Source organism: Salmo salar, chromosome 14 (assembly GCF_965601325.2).
Source record: "Salmo salar chromosome 14, fSalSal1, whole genome shotgun sequence".
In the NCBI taxonomy this organism is placed as follows: Eukaryota; Metazoa; Chordata; class Actinopteri; order Salmoniformes; family Salmonidae; genus Salmo; species Salmo salar.
In genome coordinates, this window is record NC_138304.1 from 61,936,982 (window position 1) to 61,962,332 (window position 25,351).

The window sequence follows — 25,351 nt, forward strand, 5'->3', positions numbered from 1 at the left end:
AATTTACTGTGTTAAATGAGGCCTCACCCCCTGGTTACACTAGTGACCATACCCCCCGTGCATCCGGCAAAGGCAGAGGTGTTGCTAACATTTACGATAGCAAATTTCAATTTACAAAAAAAAACAATGACGTTTTCGTCTTTTGAGCTTCTAGTCATGAAATCTATGCAGCCTACTCACTCACTTTTTATAGCTACTGTTTACAGGCCTCCTGGGCCATATGCAGTGTTCCTCACTGAGTTCCCTGAATTCCTATCGGATCTTGTAGTCATAGCAGATAATATTCAAACTTTTGGTGACTTTAACATTCACATGGAAAAGTCCACAGACCCACTCCAAAAGGCTTTCGGAGCCATCATCGACTCAGTGGGTTTTGTCCAACATGTCTCTGGACCTACTCACTGCCACAGTCATACTCTGGACCTAGTTTTGTCCCATGGAATAAATGTTGTGGATCTTAATGTTTTTCCTCAAAATCCTGGATTATCAGACCACCATTTTATTGCGTTTGCAATCGCAACAAATAATCTGCTCAGACCCCAACCAAGGAGCATTAAAAGTCGTGCTATAAATTCTCAGACAACCCAAAGATTCCTTGATGCCCTTCCAGACTCCCTCTGCCTACCCAAGGACGTCAGATGACAAAAATCAGTTAACCACCTAACCGAGGAACTCAATTTAACCTTGCGCAATACCCTAGATGCAGTTGCACCCCTAAAAATTTAAAACATCTGTCATAAGAAACTAGCTCCCTGGTATACAGAAAATACACGAGCTCTGAAGCAAGCTTCCAGAAAATTGGAACGGAAATGGCGCCACACCAAACTGGAAGTCTTCCGACTAGCTTGGAAAGACAGTACCGTGCAGTATCGAAGAGCCCTCACTGCTGCTCGATCATCCTATTTTTCCAACTTAATTGAGGAAAATAAGAACAATCCGAAATTTATTTTTGATACTGTCGCAAAGCTAACTAAAAAGCAGCCTTCGCAAATGGAGGATGGCTTTCACTTCAGCAGTAATACATTTATGAACTTCTTTGAGGAAAAGGTCATGATCATTAGAAAGCAAATTACGGACTCCTCTTTAAATCTGGGTATTCCTCCAAAGCTCCATTGTCCTGAGTCTACACAACTCTGCCAGGACCTAGGATCAAGGGAGATACTAAAGTGTTTTAGTACTATATCTCTTGACACAATGATGAAAATAATCATGGCCTCCAAACCCTCAAGCTGCATACTGGACCCTATTCCAACTAAACTACTGAAATAGCTGCTTCCTGTGCTTGGCCCTCCTATGTTGAACATAATAAACGGCTCTCTATCCACCGGATGTGTACCAAGCTCACTAAAAGTGGTAGTAATAAAGCCTCTCTTGAAAAAGCCGAATCTTGACCCAGAAATTATAAAAAAACTATCGGCCTATATCGAATCTTCCATTCCTCTCAAAAATTTTAGAAAAAGCTGTTGCACAGCAACTCACTGCCTTCCTGAAGACAAACAATGTATACGAAACGCTTCAATCTGGTTTCAGACCCCATCATAGCACTGAGACTGCACTTGTGAAGGTGGTAAATGACCTTTTAATGACGTCAGACCGAGGCTCTGCATCTGTCCTCGTGCTCCTAGATCTTAGTGCTGCTTTTGATACCATCGATCACCACATTCTTTTGGAGAGATTGGAAACCCAAATTGGTCTACATGGACAAGTTCTGGCCTGGTTTAGATCTTATCTGTCGGAAAGATATCAGTTTGTCTCTGTGAATGGTTTGTCCTCTGACAAATCAATTGTAAATTTCGGTGTTCCTCAAGGTTCCGTTTTAGGACCACTATTGTTTTCACTATATATTTTACCTCTTGGGGATGTCATTCGAAAACATAATGTTACATTTCACTGCTATGCGGACGACACACAGCTGTACATTTCAATGAAACATGGTGAAGCCCCAAAATTGCACTCGCTAGAAGCCTGTGTTTCAGACATAAAGAAGTGGATGGCTGCAAACTTTCTACTTTTAAACTCGGACAAAACAGAGATGCTTTTTCTAGGTCCCAAGAAACAAAGAGATCTTCTGTTGAATCTGACAATTAATCTGGATGGTTGTACAGTCGTCTCAAATAAAACTGTGAAGGACCTCGGCGTTACTCTGGACCCTGATCTCTCTTTTGATGAACATATCAAGACTGTTTCAAAGACAGCTTTTTTCCATCTACGTAACATTGCAAAAATCATAAACTTTCTGTCCAAAAATGACGCAGAAAAATTAATCCATGCTTTTGTTACTTCTAGGCTGGACTACTGCAATGCTCTACTTTCCGGCTACCCGGATAAAGCACTAAACAAACTTCAGTTAGTGCTAAATACGGCTGCTAGAATCCTGACTAGAACCAAAAAGTTTGATCATATTACTCCAGTGCTAGCCTCCCTACACTGGCTTCCTGTTAAGGCAAGGGCTGACTTTAAGGTTTTACTGCTAACCTACAAAGCATTACATGGGCTTGCTCCTACCTATCTTTCCGATTTGGTCCTGCCGTACATACCTACACGTACGCTACGGTCACAAGACGCAGGCCTCCTAATTGTCCCTAGAATTTCTAAGCAAACGGCTGGAGGTAGGGCTTTCTCCTATAGAGCTCCATTTTTATGGAATGATCTGCCTACCAATGTGAGAGACGCAGACTCAGTCTCAACCTTTAAGTCTTTACTGAAGACTTATCTCTTCAGTAGGTCCTATGATTAAGTATAGTCTGGCCCAGGGGTGTGAAGGTGAACGGAAAGGCTGGAGCAACGAAGCGCCCTTGCTGTCTCTGCCTTTCCGGTTCCCCTCTTTCCACTGGGATTCTCTGCCTCTAACCCTTTTACAGGGGCTGAGTCACTGGCTTACTGGTGTTCTTCCATGCCGTCCATGGGAGGGGTGCGTCACTTGAGTGGGTTGAGTCACTGATGTGGTCTTCCTGTCTGGGTTGGCGCCCCCCCTTGGGTTGTGCCGTGGCGGAGATCGTTGTGGGCTATACTCGGCCTTGTCTTAGGACGGTAAGTTGGTGGTTGGAGACATCCCTCTAGTGGTGTGGGGGCTGTGCTTTGGCAAAGTGGGTGGGGTTATATCCTGCCAGTTTGGCCCTGTCCGGGGGTATCATCGGATGGGGCCACAGTGTCTTCTGATCCCTCCTGTCTCAGCCTCCAGTATTTATGCTGCAGTAGTTTATGTGTCGGGGGGCTAGGGTCAGTCTCTAACATCTGGAGTATTTCTCTTGTCTTATCCGGTGTCCTGTGTGAATTTAAATATGCTCTCTCTAATTCTCTCTTTCTCTCTTTCTGTCTTTCTCTCGGAGGACCTGAGCCCTAGGACCATGCCTCAGGACTACCTGGTATGATGACTCCTTGCTGTCCCCAGTCCACCTGGCCGTGCTGCTGCTCCAGTCTCAACTGTTCTGCCTGCGGCTATGGAACCCTGACCTGTTCACCGGACGTGCTTGTTGCACCCTCGACAACTACTATGATTATTATTATTTGACCATGCTGGTCATTTATGAACATTTTAACATCTTGACCATGTTCTGTTATAATATCCACCCTGCACAGCCAGAAGAGGACTGGCCACCCCTCATAGCCTGGTTCCTCTCTAGGTTTCTTCCTAGGTTTTTGGCCTTTCTAGGGAGTTTTTCCTAGGGAGTTTTTCCTAGCCACCGTGCTTCTTTCACATGCATTGCTTGCTGTTTGGGGTTTTAGGCTGGGTTTCTGTACAGCACTTTGAGATATCAGCTGATGTACGAAGGGCTATATAAATACATTTGATTTGATGGGAAAATTGGAGGAGAAAAGGATGAGAGAGCTACTGTGTTGGTGTGTTAGGCACGACATTCGCCCTACAGAGCGTGTCCTAATGTTTTCACCTGTGTTAGCCTTTATTAATAGTCCTGAGAGGCGTGCTAGCTGGCGTGCCAGTTCATCAGCCCAGTCCGACTCGTCCTGTTCCCGCTCCCCGCACTAGCCTGGAGGTGCGTGTTCCCAAGCTGGCATTTCCAGTACCAGCACCACGCACCAGGATTATAGTGCGTCAGCCCAGTCCAGTACGTCCTGTTCCCACTCCACGCACTAGCCCTAAGGTGTGTGTTTCAAAGCTGACATATCCAGTACCAGCACCACGCATCAGGCATCTAGTGCGTAAACCCAGCCTCGCCAGTCTAAAGTCGCCAGAGCTGCCCGCCAGTCAACAGTCACCAGAGCTGCCCGCCAGTCAACAGTCACCAGAGCTGCCCGCCAGTCAACAGTCACCAGAGCTGCCCGCCAGTCAACAGTCACCAGAGCTGCCCGCCAGTCAACAGTCACCAGAGCTGCCCGCCAGTCAACAGTCGCCAGAGCTGCCCGCCAGTCAACAGTCGCCAGAGCTGCCCGCCAGTCAACAGTCGCCAGAGCCGCCCGCTAGTCAGGAGCCGCCAGAGCCGCCCGCTAGTCAGAAGCCGCCAGAGTGGCCAGACTGCCTGGAACTGCCAGAGTGGCCAGACTGCCCGGAACTGCCAGAGCTGCCAGACTGCCCCGAGCTGCCAGACTGCCCCGAGCTGCCAGACTGCCCCGAGCTGCCACTGGCCAGACTGCCCCGAGCTGCCAGAGTGGTCCGACTGCCCCCCGGCGATGCCAGAGTGGCCCGACTGCCCCCCGGCGATGCCAGAGTGGCCCGACTGCCCCCCGGGTCTGCCAGAGTGGCCCGACTGCCTGGAACGGCCAGAACAGGAGCCACCTCCAGATATAGGTGGGTTGGGGAGGGGGGGTGTAGCACAGTGCCGTCGTTGACAGCAGCCACCCTCCCTTCCCTCCCTTTAGTAGGGGGGAATTTTTGTTTTTGTTGTTGTTTGGGGTTGTTTTTCTTAAGGTGCTTCCGGGGTTAGCACCTTTAAGGGGGGGTACTGTCACGTCCTGGCCAGTATAAGGGTTAATTGTCATTTTAGTTTGGTCAGGACGTGGCAGAGGCTATTTGTTTTATGTGGTTCAGGGTGGTGTGTTAGTTAGGAGGGCGTTTGATTTATTATTTCCGGGTTTTCAGTTATGGTCTATTTTGATGTATTTCTATGTGTAGTCTGGTTGATCTATTTCTATGTTGAGTTAATTGGGGTGGACTTCCAATTGAAGGCAGCTGTGTGGTGTTGCCTTTGATTGGAAGTCCTATATTAGTTGGGTGTGTTTGTCTGTGTATTTGTGGGAGATTGTTCTGTGTTTAGCCTTGTGCCTTGCCAGACTGTCTGTTGATCGTTCGTTCTCTTGTTTGTTATTTTGTACGTTCATTCTGAGTTAATAAACGTCAAGATGAGCTTACACATACCTGCTGCGTTTTGGTCCTCCATTACCAACGACAATCGTGACAATTATTGGAAAATAAAATTGATAACCTACAATTACGATTAACCTACCAACGGGACATTAAACACTGTAATATCTTGTGTTTCACAGAGTATTGGCTGAACGACAACACGGATAATATAGAGCTGGCAGAATTTTCCATGCACAGACAGAACAGAGAAGAAGCTACGTCTGGTAAGACGAGGGGTGGGGTTGTGTGTTTTTTTGTCAGTAACAGCTGGTGCGCGATGTCTAATATTAAAGAAGTCTCGAGGTATTGCTCGCCAGAGGTAGAGTACTTTATGATAAGCTGTAGACCACACTATCTACCAAGAGAGTTCTCATCTATATTATTCATAGCTGTCTACCGATGCTGGCACTAAGACCGCACTCAACCAACTCTATAAGGCCGTAAGCAAACAAGAAAATTCTCATCCAGAAGCAGCACTCCTAGTGGCCTGGGACTTTAATGCAGGGAAACTTAAATCAGTTTTACCACATTTTTACCAGTGTGTCACATGTGTAACCAGAGGGGAAAAAACCTCTTGACCACCTTTACTCCACACACAGAGATGCATACAAAGCTCTCCCTTGCCCTCCATTTGGCCAATCTGACCATAATTCTATCCTCCTGATTCCTGCTTACAAGCTAAAACTAAAGCAGGAAGTGGTCAGATTTTATTTTTATTTTTTATTTTCACCTTTAACCAGGTAGGCCAGTTGAGAAGAAGTTCTCATTTACAACTGAGACCTGGCCAAGATAAAGCAAAGCAGTGCAGCAAAAACAACACAAAGTTACACATGGGATAAACAAATCTATATACAGTGTGTGCAAATGTAGTAAGATTAGGTAGGTAAGGCAATAAATAGGCCATAGCGGCGAAATAATTACAATTTAGCATTAACACTGGAGTGATAGATGTGCAGATGATGATGTGCAAGTAGAGATACTGGGGTCCAAAAGAGCAAAAATAAATAACAATATGGGGATGAGGTAGTGGGGTGGGCTATTTCCAGATGGGCTGTGTACAAGTGCAGTGATCTGTAAGCTGCTCTGACAGCTGATGCTTAAAGTTAGTGAGGGTGATATGAGTCTCCAGCTTCAGTGATTTTTGCAATTCATTCCAGTCATTGGCAGCAGAGAACTGGAAGGAAAGGTGGCCAAAGTAGGTGTTGGCTTTGGGGATGACCAGTGAAATATAGCTGCTGGAGCACGTGCTACGGGTGAGTGTTGCTATGATGACCAGTGAGCTCAGATAAGGCGGGGCTTTACCTAGCCAAGAATTTTAGATGACCTGGAGCCAGTGGGTTTGGCGACGAATATCTAGTGAGGGCTAGCCAATGAGAGCATACAGGTCGCAGTGGTGGGTAGTATATGGGATTTAGTGACAAAACGGATGGCACTGTGATAGACTACATCTAATTTGCTGAGTAGAGTGTTGCAGGCTGTTTTGTAAATGACATCGCCGAAGTCAAGGATCGGTAGGATGGTCAGTTTTACGAGGGTATGTTTAGCAGCATGAGTGAAGGAGGCTTTGTTGCGAAATAGGAAGCCGATTCTAGATTTAATTTTGGATTAGAGATGTTTAATATGAGTCTGGAAGGAGAGTTTAGTCTAACCATAGACCTAGGTATTTGTAGTTGTCCACATATTCTAAGTCAGAACCGTCCAGAGTAGTGATGCTAGTCGGGCGGGCGGGTCTGGGCAGTGATCGGTTGAAAAGCATGCATTTAGTTTTACTGGCATTTCAAAGCAGTTGGAGGCCACGGAAGGAAAGTTGTATGGCATTGAAGCTCGTCTGGAGGTTTGTTAACACAGTCTCTAAAGAAGGGCCAGATGTCTACAGAATGGTTTCGTCTACGTAGAGGTGGATCAGAGAATCACCAGCAGCAAGAGCGTCGTCATTGATATATACAGAGAAAAGAGTCGGCCCAAGAATTTAACCCTGTGGCACCCCCATAGAGACTGCCAGAGGTCCAATCCACATGGATGCTATACTACAGGACTGTTTTGCTAACACAGACTGAAATATGTTCCGGGATTCATCCAATGGCATTGAGGAGTATACCACCTCATTCATCGGCTTCATCAATGAGTGCATCGACGACGTCGTCCCCACAGTGACCGTATGTACATACCCCAACCAGAAGCCATAGATTACAGGCAACATTCACATCGAGCTAGAGCTGCCGCTTTCAAGGAGCGGGACACTAATCCGGACACGTATAGAAATCCTGCTATGCCCAAAGACGATCAAACAAACAAAACGTCGTTACAGGATTAAGATTGAATACTACTACACTGGCTCTGACGCTCGTCGCATGTGGCAGGGCTTGAAAACTATTTATGGACTACAAAGGGAAACCCAGACATGAGCTATCCAGTGACACGAGCCTACCAGATGAGCTAAATGCCTTTTATGCTCACTTCGAGGCAAGCAACACTGAAACATGCACGAAAGCATCAGCTGTTCTGGATGAATGTGTGATAACGCTCTCGGCGTTATCAAAGCATGCGCTGACCAACTTGCAAGTGTCTTCACTGACATTTTCAACCTCTCCTTGACCGATTCTGTAATACCTACATGTTTCAAGTAGACCACCATAGTCCCTGTGCCCAAGGAAGTGAAGGTAACCTGCCTAAATGATTACTGCCACGTAGCACTCACGTCGTTAGTCATGAAGTGCTTTGAAAGGCTGGTCATGGCTCATATCAACACCATTATCCCAGAAACCCGCCCCCAGGTGGTAAGGGTAGGCAACAACACATCTGCCACGCTGATCATCAACACTGGGGCCCCTCAAGGGTGTGTACTTAGTCCCCTCCTGTACTCCCTGTTTACCCACGACTGCGTGGCCAAACACAACTCCTACACCATCATTAAGTTTGCTGATGATACAACAGTGATCAACTGCAACGATGAGACAGCCTATATGGAGGAGGTCAGAGAACTGGCTGTATGGTGCCACGACAACAACCTCTCCCTCAATGTGAGCAACACAAAGGAGCTAATCGTTGCCTACAGGAAAAGGTGGACCGACGGGGCTGTAGTGGAGCGGGTCGAGAGTTTCAAGTTCCTTGTTGTCCACATCATTAACAAACTATCATGGTGCAAATACACCAAGACAGTCATGAAGAGGGCAAAACAAAACCTTTTCCCCCTCAGGAGACTGAAAATATTTGGCATGGGTCCCCAGATCCTCAAAAAGTTATACAGCTGCACCATCGAGAGCATCCTGACCGGTTGCATCACTGCCTGGTATCGTAACTGCTCGGCATCTGACTGTAAGGAGCTACAGAGGGTAGTGCGTACGGCCTAGTACATCACTGGGGCCAGGCTTCCTGCAATCCGGGACCTATATAATAGGCGGTGTCAGAGGAAAGCCCATAAAATTGTCAGAGACTCCAGTCACCCAAGTCATAGATCTCTGCTACTGCACGGCAGGCGGTACCGGAGCACCTAGACCAAGAGGCTTCTTAAAACCTGTTGGGGATAGGGGGCAGTATTTACACGGCCGGATAAAAAACGTACCCGATTTAATCTGGTTACTACTCCTGCCCAGTAACTAGAATATGCATATAATTATTGGCTTTGGATAGAAAACACCCTAAAGTTTCTAAAACTGTTTGAATGGTGTCTGAGTATAACAGAACTCATATGGCAGGCAAAAACCTGAGAAGATTCCTTACAGGAAGTGGCCTGTCTGACAAATTCTTGTTCATCTTGGCTCTTTTTATTGAAGACTGAGGATCTTTGCTGTAACGTGACACTTCCTACGGCTCCCATAGGCTCTCAGAACCCGGGAAAAAGCTGAATGATATTGAGGCAGACCCTGGCTGAAACACATTAGCGTGTTTGGATAGTGGCCTGTCAGAGTACCATCAGATTGGCGCTCGTGCACGAGATGTTTTTATTTCCTCTCTCTTTGAACGAAAACCACCACTCCCGGTCGTAATATTATCGCTTTTTTACGAGAAAAATGGCATAAAAATTGATTTTAAACAGCGGTTGACATGCTTCGAAGTACGGTAATGGAATATTTAGAATGTTTTTGTCACGAAATGCGTCGTACTCGTCACCCTTCTTTACCATTCGGATAGTGTCTTGAACGCACGAACAAAACGCCGCTACTTGGATATAACTATGGATTATTTGGGACCAAACCAACATTTGTTATTGAAGTAGAAGTCCTGGGAGTGCATTCTGACGAAGAACAGCAAAGGTAATAAAATGTTTCTTATAGTAAATCTGACTTTGGTGAGTGCTAAACTTGCTGGGTGTCTAAATAGCTAGCCCTGTGATGCCGGGCTATCTACTGAGAATATTGCAAAATGTGCTTTCACCGAAAAGCTATTTTAAAATCGGACATAGCGAGTGCATAGAGGAGTTCTGTATCTATAATTCTTAAAATAATTGTTATGTTTTTTGTGAACGTTTATCGTGAGTAATTTAGTAAATTCACCGGAAGTGTTCGGTGGGAATGCTAGTCACATGCTAGTCACATGCTAATGTAAAAAGCTGGTTTTTTATATAAATATGAACTTGATTGAACAAAACATGCATGTATTGTATAACATAATGTCCTAGGTGTGTCATCTGATGAAGATCATCAAAGGTTAGTGCTGCATTTAGCTGTGGTTTGGGTTTATGTGACATTATATGCTAGCTTGAAAAATGGGTGTCTGATTATTTCTGGCTTGGTACTCTGCTGACATAATCTAATGTTTTGCTTTCGTTGTAAAGCCTTTTTGAAATCGGACAGTGTGGTTAGATTAACGAGAGTCTTGTCTTTAAAATGGTGTAAAATAGTCATATGTTTGAGAAATTGAAGTAATAGCATTTCTAAGGTATTTGAATATCGCGCCACAGGATTACAATGGTTGTTGAGTAGGTGGGACGCAAGCGTCCCACCTAGCCCAACAGCTTCTACCCCAAAGCCATAAGATTGCTGAACAATTGATCAAAAGTGAATTTACATTGACCCCCCCCCCCATTTGTTTTGTTCACTTTTGCTGCTGGCTGTTTATTATCTATGCATAGTCACTTCACCCCTACCTACATGTACAAATTACCTCAACTCACCTGTACCCCTGCACACTGACTCGGACAGTTACCCCCTGTATGTAGCCTCACTATTGGTATGTTATTGTGTTACTTTTTATTTTGTTTTACTTTAGTTTATTTGGTAAATATTTTTTGAACTCTTCTTGAACTGCACTTTTGGTTAAGGGCTTGTAAGTAATTCACGGTAAGGTTTACACTTATATTCGATGACAAAGTTTGATTTGATGTAGTAACCAGAAAAGTGTTAAACAAATCAAAATATATTTTATATCTGAGATTCTTCAAAGTAGCCACCCTTTGCCTTGATGACAGCTTTGCACACTCTTGCAATTCTCTCAACCAGCTTCACCTGGAATGCTTTTCCAATATTCTTGAAGGAGTTCCCACATATGCTGAGCACTTGTTGCCTGGTTTTCCTTCACTCTGCGGTTCAACTCATCCCAAACCATCTCAATTGGTTTGAGGTCGGGTGATTATGGAGACCAGGTCATCTGATGCAGCACTCCATTTCTTTCCTTCTTGGTCAAATAGTCCTTACACAGCCTGGAGGTGTGTTGGGTCATAGTCTTGTTGAAAAACAAATGATAGTCCCACTTAGCGCAAACCAGGTGGGATGGTGTATCGCTGCAGAATGCTGTGGTAGCCATGCTGGTTAAGTGTGCCTTTAATTCTACATAAATCACTGACAGTATCACCAGCAAAGCAGCACCACACCATCAAACCTCCTCATCCTTGCTTCACAGTGGGAACCACACATGTGGAGATCATCCGTTCACCGACTCTGAGTCTCACAAAGACACTGCAGTTGGAACCATAAATATCAAGTTTGGACTCATCAGACCAAAGGACAGATTTACACCGCTCTAAGGTCCATTGCTCGTGTTTCTTGGCCCAAGCAAGTCTCTTTTTCTTATTAGTGTCCTTTAGTTGTGGTTTCTTGCAGCAATTTTACCATGAAGGCCTGATTCACACAGTCTCCTCTGAACAGTTGATGTTGAGATGTGTCTGTTACTTGAACTCTGTGAAGCATTAATTTGGGCTGCAATCTGAGGTGCTAGGCCCCTTTTTTCTCCACTTCCTGCCTGAATGATGTGCCCAAAGTAAACTGCATGTAGCTCAGGCCCTGGAGCCAGGATATGTAAATAATTGGTACCATTGGAAAGAAAACACTTTGAAGTTTGTAGAAATGTTAAAAGAATGTAGGAGAATATAACACAATAGATATGGTAGGAGAAAATCCAAAGAAAAACCTACCATAATTTTTCTTTTTTGAGAGACCAACCTCTTAGAAATGCAAGAGAAAGGTCATATTGAAAATTAGCTCCCTGGATGCAATTCCTATGGCTTCCACAGGGTGTCAGCAGTCTATGTTCAAGATTTCAGGCGTGTAACTTCAAAAATGAATAAGAAATAACAGTTTTAGTAGAAGGACACAGTCTTGCAAATTTGTGTTTGCACACGCCATGAAGACATTACGCACCTGCTAAAATCGGTTTCCTATTGAACATACTTCTTTCCGAAATAAATATTATAGTTCGATTACATTTCAGGGTATCTGAGGAGTAAATTGAAACATATTTTGACTTGTTGAAACAAAGTTTAGGGGTAGATTTTTGGATTCCTTTCTATGCAAGTTGAACGGGTGGATAACTGAAATGGATGGCGCCAACTAAACTGACTTTTACAGTGAATTCTATCTAACAAAATGACACTACATGTTATAGCTGTGACCCTTTTATAGCTGTGACCCTTTTGGAAGATTTTCAAAAAGTAAGTGAATATTTTATCGTTATATGTGAATGTATGAAACCTGTGCCGGTGGTAAAATATTTTGATGTGGGGTGCCATCCTCAAACAATCACATGGCATGTTTTCACTGTAATAGCTACTGTAAATCAGACAGTGCAGTTAGATTAACAAGAATTTAAGCTTTCAGCCGATATAAGACACTTATATTTACCTAAATGTTTAAAATCCATAATATTTATGATTATTTATTTGAATTGTGCGCCCTCCAGTTTCACCGGAGGTTGTCCCGCTAGCGGGACACCGATCCTTATAGCTCTAATGAACTTATCATCTGTAGCAGCGGTAACTCTGGGTCTTCCTTTCCTGTGGCGGTCCTCATGAGACAGTTTCAGCATAGCACTTGATGGTTTTTGGAACTGGACTGGAAGAAACTTTCAAAGTTCTTGACATTTTCCGTATTGACTGACCTTCATGTCTTAAAGTAATGATGGACTGTCTTTTCTCTTTGCTTATTTGAGCTGTTCTTGCCATAATATGGACTTGGTCTTTTACCAAATAGGGCTGTCTTCTGTATACCACCACTACCTTGTTACAACACAACACTCATTTAAGGGGGAAAGAAATTCCACAAATTAACTTTTAACAAGGCACACCTGTTATTTGAAATGCATTCCAGGTGACTACCTCATGAAGCTGGGTGAAAGAATGCCAAGAGTGTACAAAGCTGTCATCAAGGTAAAGGGTGGCTACTTTGAAGAATCTCAAATGTCAAATGTATTTTGATTTGTTTAACACTTTTGTGCTTACTACATGATTCCGTATGTGTTATTTCATAGTTCTGATGTCTTCACTATTATTCTACAATGTAGAAAATAGTCAAAATAAAGAAAAACCCTTGAATGAGTAGGTGTGTCCAAACTTTTGACTGGTACTGTATATACTGTATTCTATTCTACTGTCAATGCCATTCCGACATTGCTCATCGTAATATTTATATATTTCTTAATTCCATTCTTATACTTGTATGTTTGTTTATTGTTGTGAATTGTTAGATGCTGCTCCACTGATGGAGCTAGGAACACAAGCATTTCACTACACCTGCAGTAACATCTGCTAAGTATGTGTACGTGACCAATATCATTTGATTTGAATAATTGTGTTATTTTCCGGTTTTCGATTCTGTTCCCTAAACTGGTTCCAACACTACACAACACAACAAAACACACAATCCCTACAACACAAGAAACACAGCGCAACACAGCCATGTTTCTGTAACAACACAACTGGGTTAGTGTTAGTGTTAGTGGTGACCCACTATATCTGTGATAGCCTGGTGATAGAGGGGTCATTCCACAAAATGAGGGCCTTTTGCATTCCTTTTTGATATTTTAAGTAGAAATTCTGCTCCACCCTTCATTTTAAAAGCATGTAATTTTAAATAAAATGCCCTTTAATATAGACTACATGGAGAATTCAATGAATTGGATTTTGAATATGAATAAAGTTCAGCAGCTTTACATGTTCCTCCATGCGCCCTGACTTCTAGGAAGAGTTTAACCAACTTAACCACAAATAGTCTCAGAATCATTCCACTGTCGTTGTTAAGCCCTACTTATTTTGTTTCTTTGACAAAGTTATTTCTGAAGATGATTATTTAATGTGATTAGTGATTCATTTACGTCTGTCTCTCATTTTAAGGTCCACTCTGTTCCGTGAACTGAACTGTCATTTTAATATGGTTAAACTGTTCTAATCGTCAGAAGGGGGGAGGCTGAAGAAGGCATCAGCCTTGGAAACACACATCTGTGAAAACATCATGGCTGACCGCGTCAAAGGGGTATATCACTAATCCTACTAGTGTTAAAACACCTGTAACACTACCAGCGTTAATTAACCTCACTAGGGTAGGGGGCACAATTTTCATGTCCGGACGAAAAGCGTGCCCAAAGTAAACTGCCTGTTACTCAGGCCCAGAAGCTAGGATATGCATAATTCGTAGATTTGCATAGAAAACACTCCAAAGTTTCTAAAACTGTTAAAGTAATGTCTGTGAGTATAACAGAACTGATATGGCAGGCGAAAACCTGAGAAAAATCCATCCAGGAAGTGGGATTTGTTGTTTGTTGTTTTCCATTGACTGCCTATACAGATTCCATTGACTTAGGACTCAAATTGCACTTCCTATGGCTTCCACTAGATGTCAACAGTCTTTAGAAATTGTTTCAGGCTTGTATTCTGAAAAATGAGGGAGTAAGATCACTTTGAATGAGTGGACACTGCAGTGTCCCAGAGGTTTTCATGCGCACGACCGAGAGCACGCCTTTCTTGTTTTCCTTTTATATTGACGAAGCTATTGTCCGGTTGAAATGTTATTGATTATTATGACTAAAAACAACCTGAGGATTGATTATAAACATCGTTTGACATGTTTCTACGAACTTTACTGATGCTTTTCGGATTTTTCGTCTGCCTGTTGTGACTGCCTTTGAGCCTGTGGATTACTGAACAAAACACGCAAACAAAATGGAGGTTTTTTTATATAAAGAGGGACTTTATCGAACAAACTGAACATTTATTGAGTAAATGGGAGTCTTGTGAGTGCAACCATATGAAGATCATCAAAGGTAAGTGATTAATGTTATCACTATTTCTGACTTGTGTAACTCCTCTACTTGGCTGGTAACTGTTTGTAATGATTTGTCTGCTGGACGCTGTTCTCAGATAATCGCATGGTATGCTTTCGCCGTGAAGCCTTTTTGAAATCTGACACTGTGGTTGGATTAACTAGAAGTTAATCTTTAAACCGATGTATAACACTTGTGTGTTTCATGAATTTTTATAATGAGTATTTCTGTTTTTGAATTTGGCGCTCTGCAATTTCACTGGATGTTGGCCAGGTGGGACGGTAGCGTCCCACACCCCCTAGAGAGGTAGACTCCCTGCCCCCTACTACAGTGGGCAAGCCTGCTCGCGCTGTGCCCACTGGAACACAACACTTGTATCAGTAGTGTGTGTAGTGGCTATACATCCCATATTGATGCCTCAGGACTTGATCATCTTGAAATACCAGAAATATTTATAGAAATATGCTATTTCCATTTGCTGCTCAGTGTCTAGTCTGGCTGTATATGTTAGAGGAGGGTGGAGGGGGGAAATACGGCTGGCGAGAGAGAGAGAACGAGAGAAGGGCAGAGAGAGAAAGAGAGAGAGAGAGAAGGACAGAGAGAGAAAGAGAGAGAAGGACAGAGAGAAAGAGAAGGAAAGTGAAAGAGAGAAAGAGAGAAAGAGAGAGAGGAGGAAAGAGAGAGAGAGGAGGAAAGAGAGAGAGAGAAGGAAAGAGAGAGAAGGAAAGAGAGAGAGAAGGAAAAAGAGAGAGAGAAGGAAACGGAGAGAGAGAAGGAAGGAAAGAGAGAAGGAAGGAAAGAGAGAAGGAAGGAAAGAGAGAAGGAAGGAAAGAGAGAGAGAGAAGGAAAGAGAGAGAGAGAATGAAAGAGAAGGAAGGAAAGAGAGAGAGAAGGAAAGAGAGAGAGAGAGAAGGAAAGAGAGAGAGAGAAGGAAAGAGAGAGAGAGAGGAGGAAAGAGAGAGAGGAGGAAAGAGAAGGAAAGAGAAGGAAAGTGAAAGAGAGAAAGAGAGAGAGAGGAGGAAAAAGAGAGAGAGGAGGAAAGAGAAAGAGGAGGAAAGAGAAAGAGGAGGAAAGAGAAAGAGAGAAGGAAAGAGAGAGAGAAGGAAGGAAAGAGAGAAGGAAGGAAAGAGAGAAGGAAGGAAAGAGAGAAGGAAGGAAAGAGAGAGAAGGAAAGAGAGAGAGAGGAGGAAAGAGAGAGAGAGGAGGAAAGAGAGAGAGAGAGGAGGAAAGAGAGAGAGCGAGGAGGAAAGAGAGAGAGCGAGGAGGAAAGAGAGAGAGAAGGAAAGAGAGAGAGAGAAGGAAAGAGAGAGAGGAGGAAAGAGAGAGAGGAGGAAAGAGAGAGAGAGAGAGAGAGAGAAGGAAAGAGAGAGAGAGAAGGAAATGGAGAGAGAGAAGGAAATGGAGAGAGAGAAGGAAAGAGAGAGAGAAGGAAAGAGAGAGAGAGAAGGAAAGAGAGAGAGAGAGAGAGAAGGAAAGAGAGAGAGAAGGAAAGAAAGAGAGAGAGAGAAGGAAAGAGAGAGAGAGAGAGAAGGAAAGAGAGAGAGAGAGAAGGAAAGAGATAGAGAGAGAGAGGATGTCTACTGCTGTATGTTCAACAGCTGTGTTTCATTTGGACTCAGGAAGTCGGTCAAAGAAAATTCCTGCCGTTTTTTCCTTATGCCAAGTACCTGGAATAAGAAAAGCTGGTGGACAATTCCATGCCAACACAAAGACAGCATGTAACCTACTCAACACTAGGATTTTTGTGTGGAGAACTAGCTATAGCATACATAAGGGATAGTGGGGTAAGTTGAGCCAACCTTGTTTCTAAAGAAACCCTTGTTTCTAAAAAAAAAAAATAGAATAATGTTATTGGTAGCATACACATATTTATCAGATGTTAATGCAGGTTTTCATAGCTCCAACAATGCAGTAATATCTATCAATTCACAACAATACACACAAATCCAAAAGTAAAGAATGGAACTAAGAAATATATAAATATTACGACGAGCAATGTCAGAGTGGCATTGACTAAAATACAGTAGAAAACAGTATATACATATGAAACGAGTAAAGCAGTATGTAAACATTATTAAAGTGACTAGTGTTCCATTATTAAATTGACCAGTGATTCCATGTCTATGTACATGGGGCAGCAGCCTCTAAGGTGCAGACTTGAGTAACTGGGTGGTAGCCAGATAGTGAGTGTGACTAAGTTCAGGTCAGGGTACTGGACGGAGGCCGGCTAGTGATGGCTGTTTAACAGTCTGGCCTTGAGATATAAGCTGTTTTTCAGTCTCTCGGTCCCAGCTTTGATGCACCTGTACTGACCTCGCCTTCTGGATGATAGCGGTGTGAGCAGGCTCCGGTGGTTAATGTCCTTGACAGTCTTTTTGGCCTTCCTGTGACATCGAAAGCTGTAGATGTCCTGGAGGGCAGGCAGTGTGCCCACTAAGATGCGTTGGGCAGACTGCACCACCCTCTTGAGGGCCCTGTGGTTATGGGTGGTGCAGTTGCCGTACAAGACAGTGAGGGTCTTATGGGCCAAGCTGAATTTCTAGGTTGAAGAGGTGCTGTTGCACCTTCTTCACCACACTGTTTGTGTGGGTGGATCATTACAGATTGTAAGTGATGTGTATGCAGAGGAATTTGAAGCTTCTCCACTACGGCCCTGTCGATGTGGAAGGGGTCTCCTGAAGTCCACAATCAGCTCCTTCCTTTTGTTGACGTTGAGGGAGAGGTTGTTTTCCTGGCACCACTCCGTGAGAGCCCTCACTTCCTCCCTGTAGGCCGTCTCATCATTGTTGGTAATGAGGCCTACTACTGTTGTGTCGTCAGCAAACTTGATGATTGAGTTGGAGGCGTGCGTGGCCACGCAGTCATGGGTGAACAGGGAGTACATGTGGGGGCTGAGCATGCACCCTTGTGGGGACTCTGTGTTGAGGATCAGTGTAGTGGAGGTGTTGTTTCCTACCTTCACCACCTGGGGGCGGCTCGTCAGGAATTCCCGGACCCAGTTGCACAGGGCGGGGTTCAGACCCAGGGCCCCGAGCTTGATGATGAGCTTGTAGGGTCCTATGGTGTGGAAGGCTGAGCTGTAGTCAATGAACAGCATTCTTACAAAGGTATTCCTGTAGTCCAGATAGGATAGAGCAGTACAATGGCGATTGCATCATCTATGGATCTATTGGGGCAGTATGCAAATTGAAGTGGATCTAGGGTGCCAGGTAAGGTGGAGGTGATATGATCCTTAACCTTTCTGGCGCATGCGTTCTGCTAGTGACCCACCTCAACAACATCCGGTGAAATTGTAGAGCGCCAAATTCAAAATACAGAAATAGTCATAATAAACATTCATAAAAATACAAGTGTTATACATCGGCTTAAAGAATAACTTCTTGTTAATCCAGCCGCTTTGTCAGATTTCAAAATGGCTTTATGGCGAAAGCATACCATGCGATTATCTGAGGACAGCGCCCCGCTTACAAAAGCATACAAACATTTTCCAACCAAGTAGAGGAGTCACGAAAGTGAGAAATAGCGATAAAATGAATCACTTACCTTTGAAGATCTTCATCTGGTTGCAGTCACAAGAGTCCCAGCTACACAATAAATGGTAATTTTGTTTGATAAAGTCCCTCTTTATATCCCAAAAACTCAGTTTTGTTGGCGCGTTTTGTTCAGTAATCCACTGGCTCAAAGGCAGTCAAAACATGCAGACGAATACATCTTAAAACTACTGGTAAAGTTTGTCAAAACATGTCAAACGATGTTTATAATTAACCTGTTATGGATAGGGGGCAGTATTTTCACAGCCGGATAAAAAAAACGTACCCGATTTAATCTGATTATTACTCCTGCCCAGAAACTAGAATATGCATATAATTATTAGCTTTGGATAGAAAACACTCCAAAGTTTCTAAAACTGTTTGAATGGTGTCTGTGAGTATAACAGAACTCATTTGGCAGGCCAAAACCTGAGAAGATTCTGTACAGGAAGTGCCCTGTCTGACCATTTCTTGGCCTTCTTTGCCATCTCTATCCATTACAAAGGATCTCTGCTGTTACGTGACACTTCCTACGGCTCACATGGTCTCTCAGAAGGCGGCAAAAAGCTGAATCGTGGCTTTGCAGGCTCTGGTTGAAACAAAGTAGCGTGTTTGGGTAGTGGCTGGTTACAGTACTGTGAGACTCAGGCGCGTGCCCGCGTCGACAGAATGCTTTGTTTTCTTTCCTCTATTTACCGAAACACAGATTCCCGGTCGGAATATTATCGCTTTTTTACGAGAAAAATGGCATAAAAATTTATTTTAAACAGCGGTTGACATGCTTCAAAGTACGGTAATGAAATATTTAGAATTATTTTGTCACGAAATGCGCCATGCGCGCGACCCTTATTTACCATTCGGATAGTGTCTAGAACGCACGAACACAACGCCGCTATTTGGATATAACGATGGATTATTTTGGACCAAACCAACATTTGTTATTGAAGTAGAAGTCCTGGGAGTGCATTCTGACGAAGAACAGGAAAGGTAATCAAACTTTTCTAATAGTAAATCTGATATTGGTGAGTGCTAAACTTGGTGGGTGTCTAAATAGCTAACCGTGATGGCCGAGCTATGTACTCAGAGTATTGCAAAATGTGCTTTCACCGAAAAGCTATTTTAAAATCGGACATATCGAGTGCATAGAGGAGTTCTGTATCTATAATTCTTAAAATAATTGTTATGTTTTTTTGTGAACGTTTATCGTGAGTAATTTAGTAAATTCACCGGAGGTTTGCGGGGGGTATGCTAGTTCTGAACGTCACATGCTAATGTAAAAAAGCTGGTTTTTGATATAAATATGAACTTGATTGAACAAAACATGCATGCATTGTATAACATAATGTCCTAGGGTTGTCATCTGATGAAGATCATCAAAGGTTAGTGCTGCATTTAGCTGTGGTTTTGTTTTTTGTGACATTATATGCTAGCTTGAAAAATGGGTAGTCTGATTATTTCTGGCTGGGTACTCTGCTGACATAATCTAATGTTTTGCTTTCGCTGTAAAGCCTTTTTGAAATCGGACAGTGTGGTTAGATTAACGAGAGTCTTGTCTTTAAAATGCTGTAAAATAGTAATATGTTTGAAAAATGGAAGTTTTCGGATTTTAGAGGAATTTGTATTTCGCGCCACACCCATCATTGGATATTGGAGCAGGTGTTCCGCTAGCGGAACATCTAGATGTAAGAGGTTAACCTCCCTGGGCAAGGTGGGACGCAAAAATAATCACACAGCCATTTTCAAAGCAGTCTCACTGTCCCCAGGCTGATCACTCACAAACTTTCCTGCTGTTCTTCGCCCAGAGACAGCAGACACCCCATTCCACTTTCTGGCGGCTTTAGAGAGCCAATGGAAGCCTTAGAAAATGTCACAGCACAGATGCTGTATTTTTGATAGAGATGCAACAGAAGGACAACAAATTGTCAGACAGGGAACTTCCTGTATGGAATCTTCTCAGGTTTTGGCCTGCCATATGAGTTCTGTTATACTCATAGACACCATTCAAACTTTAGAGTGTTTTCTATCCAAATCTACTAATTATATGCATATTCTCGTTTCTGGCAAGAGTAGTAACCAGTTTAAATCGGGTACGTTTTTTATCCGGCCGTGCAAATACTGCCAACTAGCCCCAACAGGTTAACCATTATACCCCTAACGAGCATAATCCATAAGTGAAAGCATTTACACTTTTCTCAAAAATTCCTCCACGTGAGGAAGTATTTTGAGGGGCCACTTTTCTCTTTTTGGGTGGACCTTAACATTGAGCAGACCCAGAACCCTCCTCCACCATCCAATCACCCCCTTCTCCCTCCTCTCTTACCCTTCCCTTTTGTTAGGCTGACGTAGCAACCGTGAGTATGTATCTAACAGTAACCGACTACTCACCAAACCTCTTGTATCCAAAAGACTGCACCTCCTCCTCATCAGCAAGCAATTCGTCTGTGAGGAGAAAACACAAGTTAAGTAACCAGAGTCATACAGACCAGAGGTAAAAATTCTGACCCATTGAAATAACAGGTACTACAACATACCTCAGACCTGTTTAAATAACAGGCGCTACAAACAGACCTCAGACCTGTTTAAATAACAGGCGCTACAAACAGACCTTAGACTTGTTTAAATAACAGGCGCAACAAACAGACCTCAGACCTGTTTAAATAACAGGCCCTACAACATACCTCTGACCTGTTTAAATAACAGGCGCTACAAACAGACCTCAAACCTGTTTAAATAACAGGCGCTACAAACAGACCTTAGCCCTGTTTAAATAACTGGCACTACAATAACGGAGGAGAAAGTTATTCTGTTATACTGGTAAAACTCTAAACACTAACCCTTAACCTCCACTATAAAAACTAGACTGGTTAAACCCTCACCACTAACCTTAACCCTCCACAATACAAACTAGACTGGTTAAACCCTCACCACTAACCTTAACCCTCCACTATCAAAACGACACTGGTAAACCCTAAAACCTAAATCACCATTATAAATACTAGACGGTTAAAATCCTACCCACTAAACCTTACCAACCACAAAAAAAACTAGAAAGGTAAAACCCTCACCACTAACCTTAACCCTCCACAATACAAACTAGACTGGTAAGACCCTCACCACAAACCTTAACCCTCCACTATAGAAACTAGACTGGTCAAACCATCACCACTAACCTTAACCCTCCACAATACAAACTAGACTGGTAAAACCCTCACCACTAACAGTAACCCTCCACTATAGAAACTAGACTGGTTAAACCCTCACTACTAACCTTAACCCTCCACTATACAAACTAGACTGGTAAAACCCTCACCACTAACCTTAACCCTCCACTATAGAAACTAGACTGGTTAAACCCTCACCACTAATCTTAACCCTCCACTATAGAAACTAGACTGGTAAGACCCTCACCACTAACCTTAACCCTCCACTATAGAAACTAGACTGGTAAGACCCTCACCACTAACCTTAACCCTCCACTAAAAAAACTAGACTGGTAAGACCCTCACCACTAACCTTAACCCTCCACAATACAAACTAGACTGGTAAGACCCTCACCACTAACCTTAACCCTCCACTATAGAAACTAGACTGGTCAAACCATCACCACTAACCTTAACCCTCCACAATACAAACTACACTGGTAAAACCCTCACCACTAACCGTAACCCTCCACTATAGAAACTAGACTGGTTAAACCCTCACTACTAACCTTAACCCTCCACAATACAAACTAGACTGGTAAAACCCTCACCACTAACCTTAACCCTCCACTATAGAAACTAGACTGGTAAAACCCTCACCACTAACCTTAACCCTCCACAATACAAACTAGACTGGTTAAACCCTCACCACTAACCTTAACCCTCCACTATCAAAACGAGACTGGTAAACCCTAAAACCTAAATCACCATTATAAATACTAGACGGTTAAAATCCTACCCACTAAACCTTACCAACCACAAAAAAAACTAGAAAGGTAAAACCCTCACCACTAACCTTAACCCTCCACTATACAAACTAGACTGGTAAGACCCTCACCACTAACCTTAACCCTCCACTAAAAAAACTAGACTGGTAAGACCCTCACCACTAACCTTAACCCTCCACAATACAAACTAGACTGGTAAGACCCTCACCACTAACCTTAACCCTCCACTATAGAAACTAGACTGGTCAAACCATCACCACTAACCTTAACCCTCCACAATACAAACTACACTGGTAAAACCCTCACCACTAACCGTAACCCTCCACTATAGAAACTAGACTGGTTAAACCCTCACTACTAACCTTAACCCTCCACAATACAAACTAGACTGGTAAAACCCTCACCACTAACCTTAACCCTCCACTATAGAAACTAGACTGGTTAAACCCTCACAACTAATCTTAACCCTCCACTATAGAAACTAGACTGGTAAGACCCTCACCACTAACCTTCACCCTCCACTATACAAACTAGACTGGTAAGACCCTCACCACTAACCTTAACCCTCCACTAAAAAACTAGACTGGTAAGACCCTCACCACTAACCTTAACCCTCCACTATACAAACTAGACTGGTAAGACCCTCACCACTAACCGTAACCCTCCACTATAGAAACTAGACTGGTAAAACCCTCACCACTAACCTTAACCCTCCACAATACAAACTAGACTGGTAAAACCCTCACCACTAACCTTAACCCTCCACTATAGAAACTAGACTGGTTAAACCCTCACTACTAACCTTAACCCTCCACAATACAAACTAGACTGGTAAAACCCTCACCACTAACCTTAACCCTCCACTATAGAAACTAGACTGGTTAAACCCTCACCACTAACCTTAACCCTCCACTATACAAACTAGACTGGTAAGACCCTCACCACTAACCTTAACCCTCCACTAAAAAACTAGACTGGTAAGACCCTCACCACTAACCTTAACACTCCACTATACAAACTAGACTGGTAAGACCCTCACCACTAACCGTAACCCTCCACTATAGAAACTAGACTGGTAAAACCCTCACCACTAACCTTAACCCTCCACAATACAAACTAGACTGGTAAAACCCTCACCACTAACCGTAACCCTCCACTATAGAAACTAGACTGGTTAAACCCTCACTACTAACCTTAACCCTCCACAATACAAACTAGACTGGTAAAACACTCACCACTAACCGTAACCCTCCACTATAGAAACTAGACTGGTTAAACCCTCACTACTAACCTTAACCCTCCACAATACAAACTAGACTGGTAAAACACTCACCACTAACCTTAACCCTCCACTATAGAAACTAGACTGGTTAAACCCTCACCACTAATCTTAACCCTCCACTATAGAAACTAGACTGGTAAGACCCTCACCACTAACCTTAACCCTCCACTATACAAACTAGACTGGTAAGACCCTCACCACTAACCTTAACCCTCCACTAAAAAAACTAGACTGGTAAGACCCTCACCACTAACCTTAACCCTCCACTATACAAACTAGACTGGTAAGACCCTCACCACTAACCGTAACCCTCCACAATACAAACTAGACTGGTAAGACCCTCACAACTAACCTTAACCCTCCACAAAAAAACTAGACTGGTAAGACCCTCACCACTAACCTTAACCCTCCACTAAAAAAAATAGACTGGTAAGACCCTCACCACTAACCTTAACCCTCCACTATACAAACTAGACTGGTAAAACCCTCACCACTAACCTTAACCCTCCACTATAGAAACTAGACTGGTTAAACACTCACCACTAATCTTAACCCTCCACTATAGAAACTAGACTGGTAAGACCCTCACCACTAACCTTAACCCTCCACTATACAAACTAGACTGGTAAGACCCTCACCACTAACCTTAACCCTCCACTAAAAAAACTAGACTGGTAAGACCCTCACCACTAACCTTAACCCTCCACAATACAAACTAGACTGGTAAAACCCTCACCACTAACCTTAACCCTCCACTATAGAAACTAGACTGGTTAAACCCTCACCACTAATCTTAACCCTCCACTATAGAAACTAGACTGGTAAGACCCTCACCACTAACCTTAACCCTCCACTATACAAACTAGACTGGTAAGACCCTCACCACTAACCTTAACCCTCCACTAAAAAACTAGACTGGTAAGACCCTCACCACTAACCTTAACACTCCACTATACAAACTAGACTGGTAAGACCCTCACCACTAACCGTAACCCTCCACTATAGAAACTAGACTGGTAAAACCCTCACCACTAACCTTAACCCTCCACAATACAAACTAGACTGGTAAAACCCTCACCACTAACCGTAACCCTCCACTATAGAAACTAGACTGGTTAAACCCTCACTACTAACCTTAACCCTCCACAATACAAACTAGACTGGTAAAACACTCACCACTAACCTTAACCCTCCACTATAGAAACTAGACTGGTTAAACCCTCACCACTAATCTTAACCCTCCACTATAGAAACTAGACTGGTAAGACCCTCACCACTAACCTTAACCCTCCACTATACAAACTAGACTGGTAAGACCCTCACCACTAACCTTAACCCTCCACTAAAAAAACTAGACTGGTAAGACCCTCACCACTAACCGTAACCCTCCACAATACAAACTAGACTGGTAAGACCCTCACAACTAACCTTAACCCTCCACAAAAAAACTAGACTGGTAAGACCCTCACCACTAACCTTAACCCTCCACTAAAAAAAATAGACTGGTAAGACCCTCACCACTAACCTTAACCCTCCACTATACAAACTAGACTGGTAAAACCCTCACCACTAACCTTAACCCTCCACTATAGAAACTAGACTGGTTAAACACTCACCACTAATCTTAACCCTCCACTATAGAAACTAGACTGGTAAGACCCTCACCACTAACCTTAACCCTCCACTATACAAACTAGACTGGTAAGACCCTCACCACTAACCTTAACCCTCCACTAAAAAAACTAGACTGGTAAGACCCTCACCACTAACCTTAACCCTCCACAATACAAACTAGACTGGTAAGACCCTCACCACTAACCTTAACCCTCCACTATAGAAAC

The 25,351-nt window shown here is 43.3% G+C and overlaps 1 protein-coding gene across 2 annotated transcripts in view; it reads right to left on the reverse strand.

The window, feature by feature from the left end:
• The window catches only part of colec12 (collectin sub-family member 12), a 130,439-nt gene that overhangs the window by 92,131 nt on the left and 12,957 nt on the right, over nt 1-25,351 (reverse strand). For both annotated transcript variants that reach the window (XM_045694577.2, XM_045694579.2), the window contains exon 2: nt 20,686-20,739. In XM_045694577.2, coding sequence (XP_045550533.2) covers nt 20,686-20,739 — 54 coding nt within the window. The remainder of the gene's footprint in view (nt 1-20,685; nt 20,740-25,351) is intronic.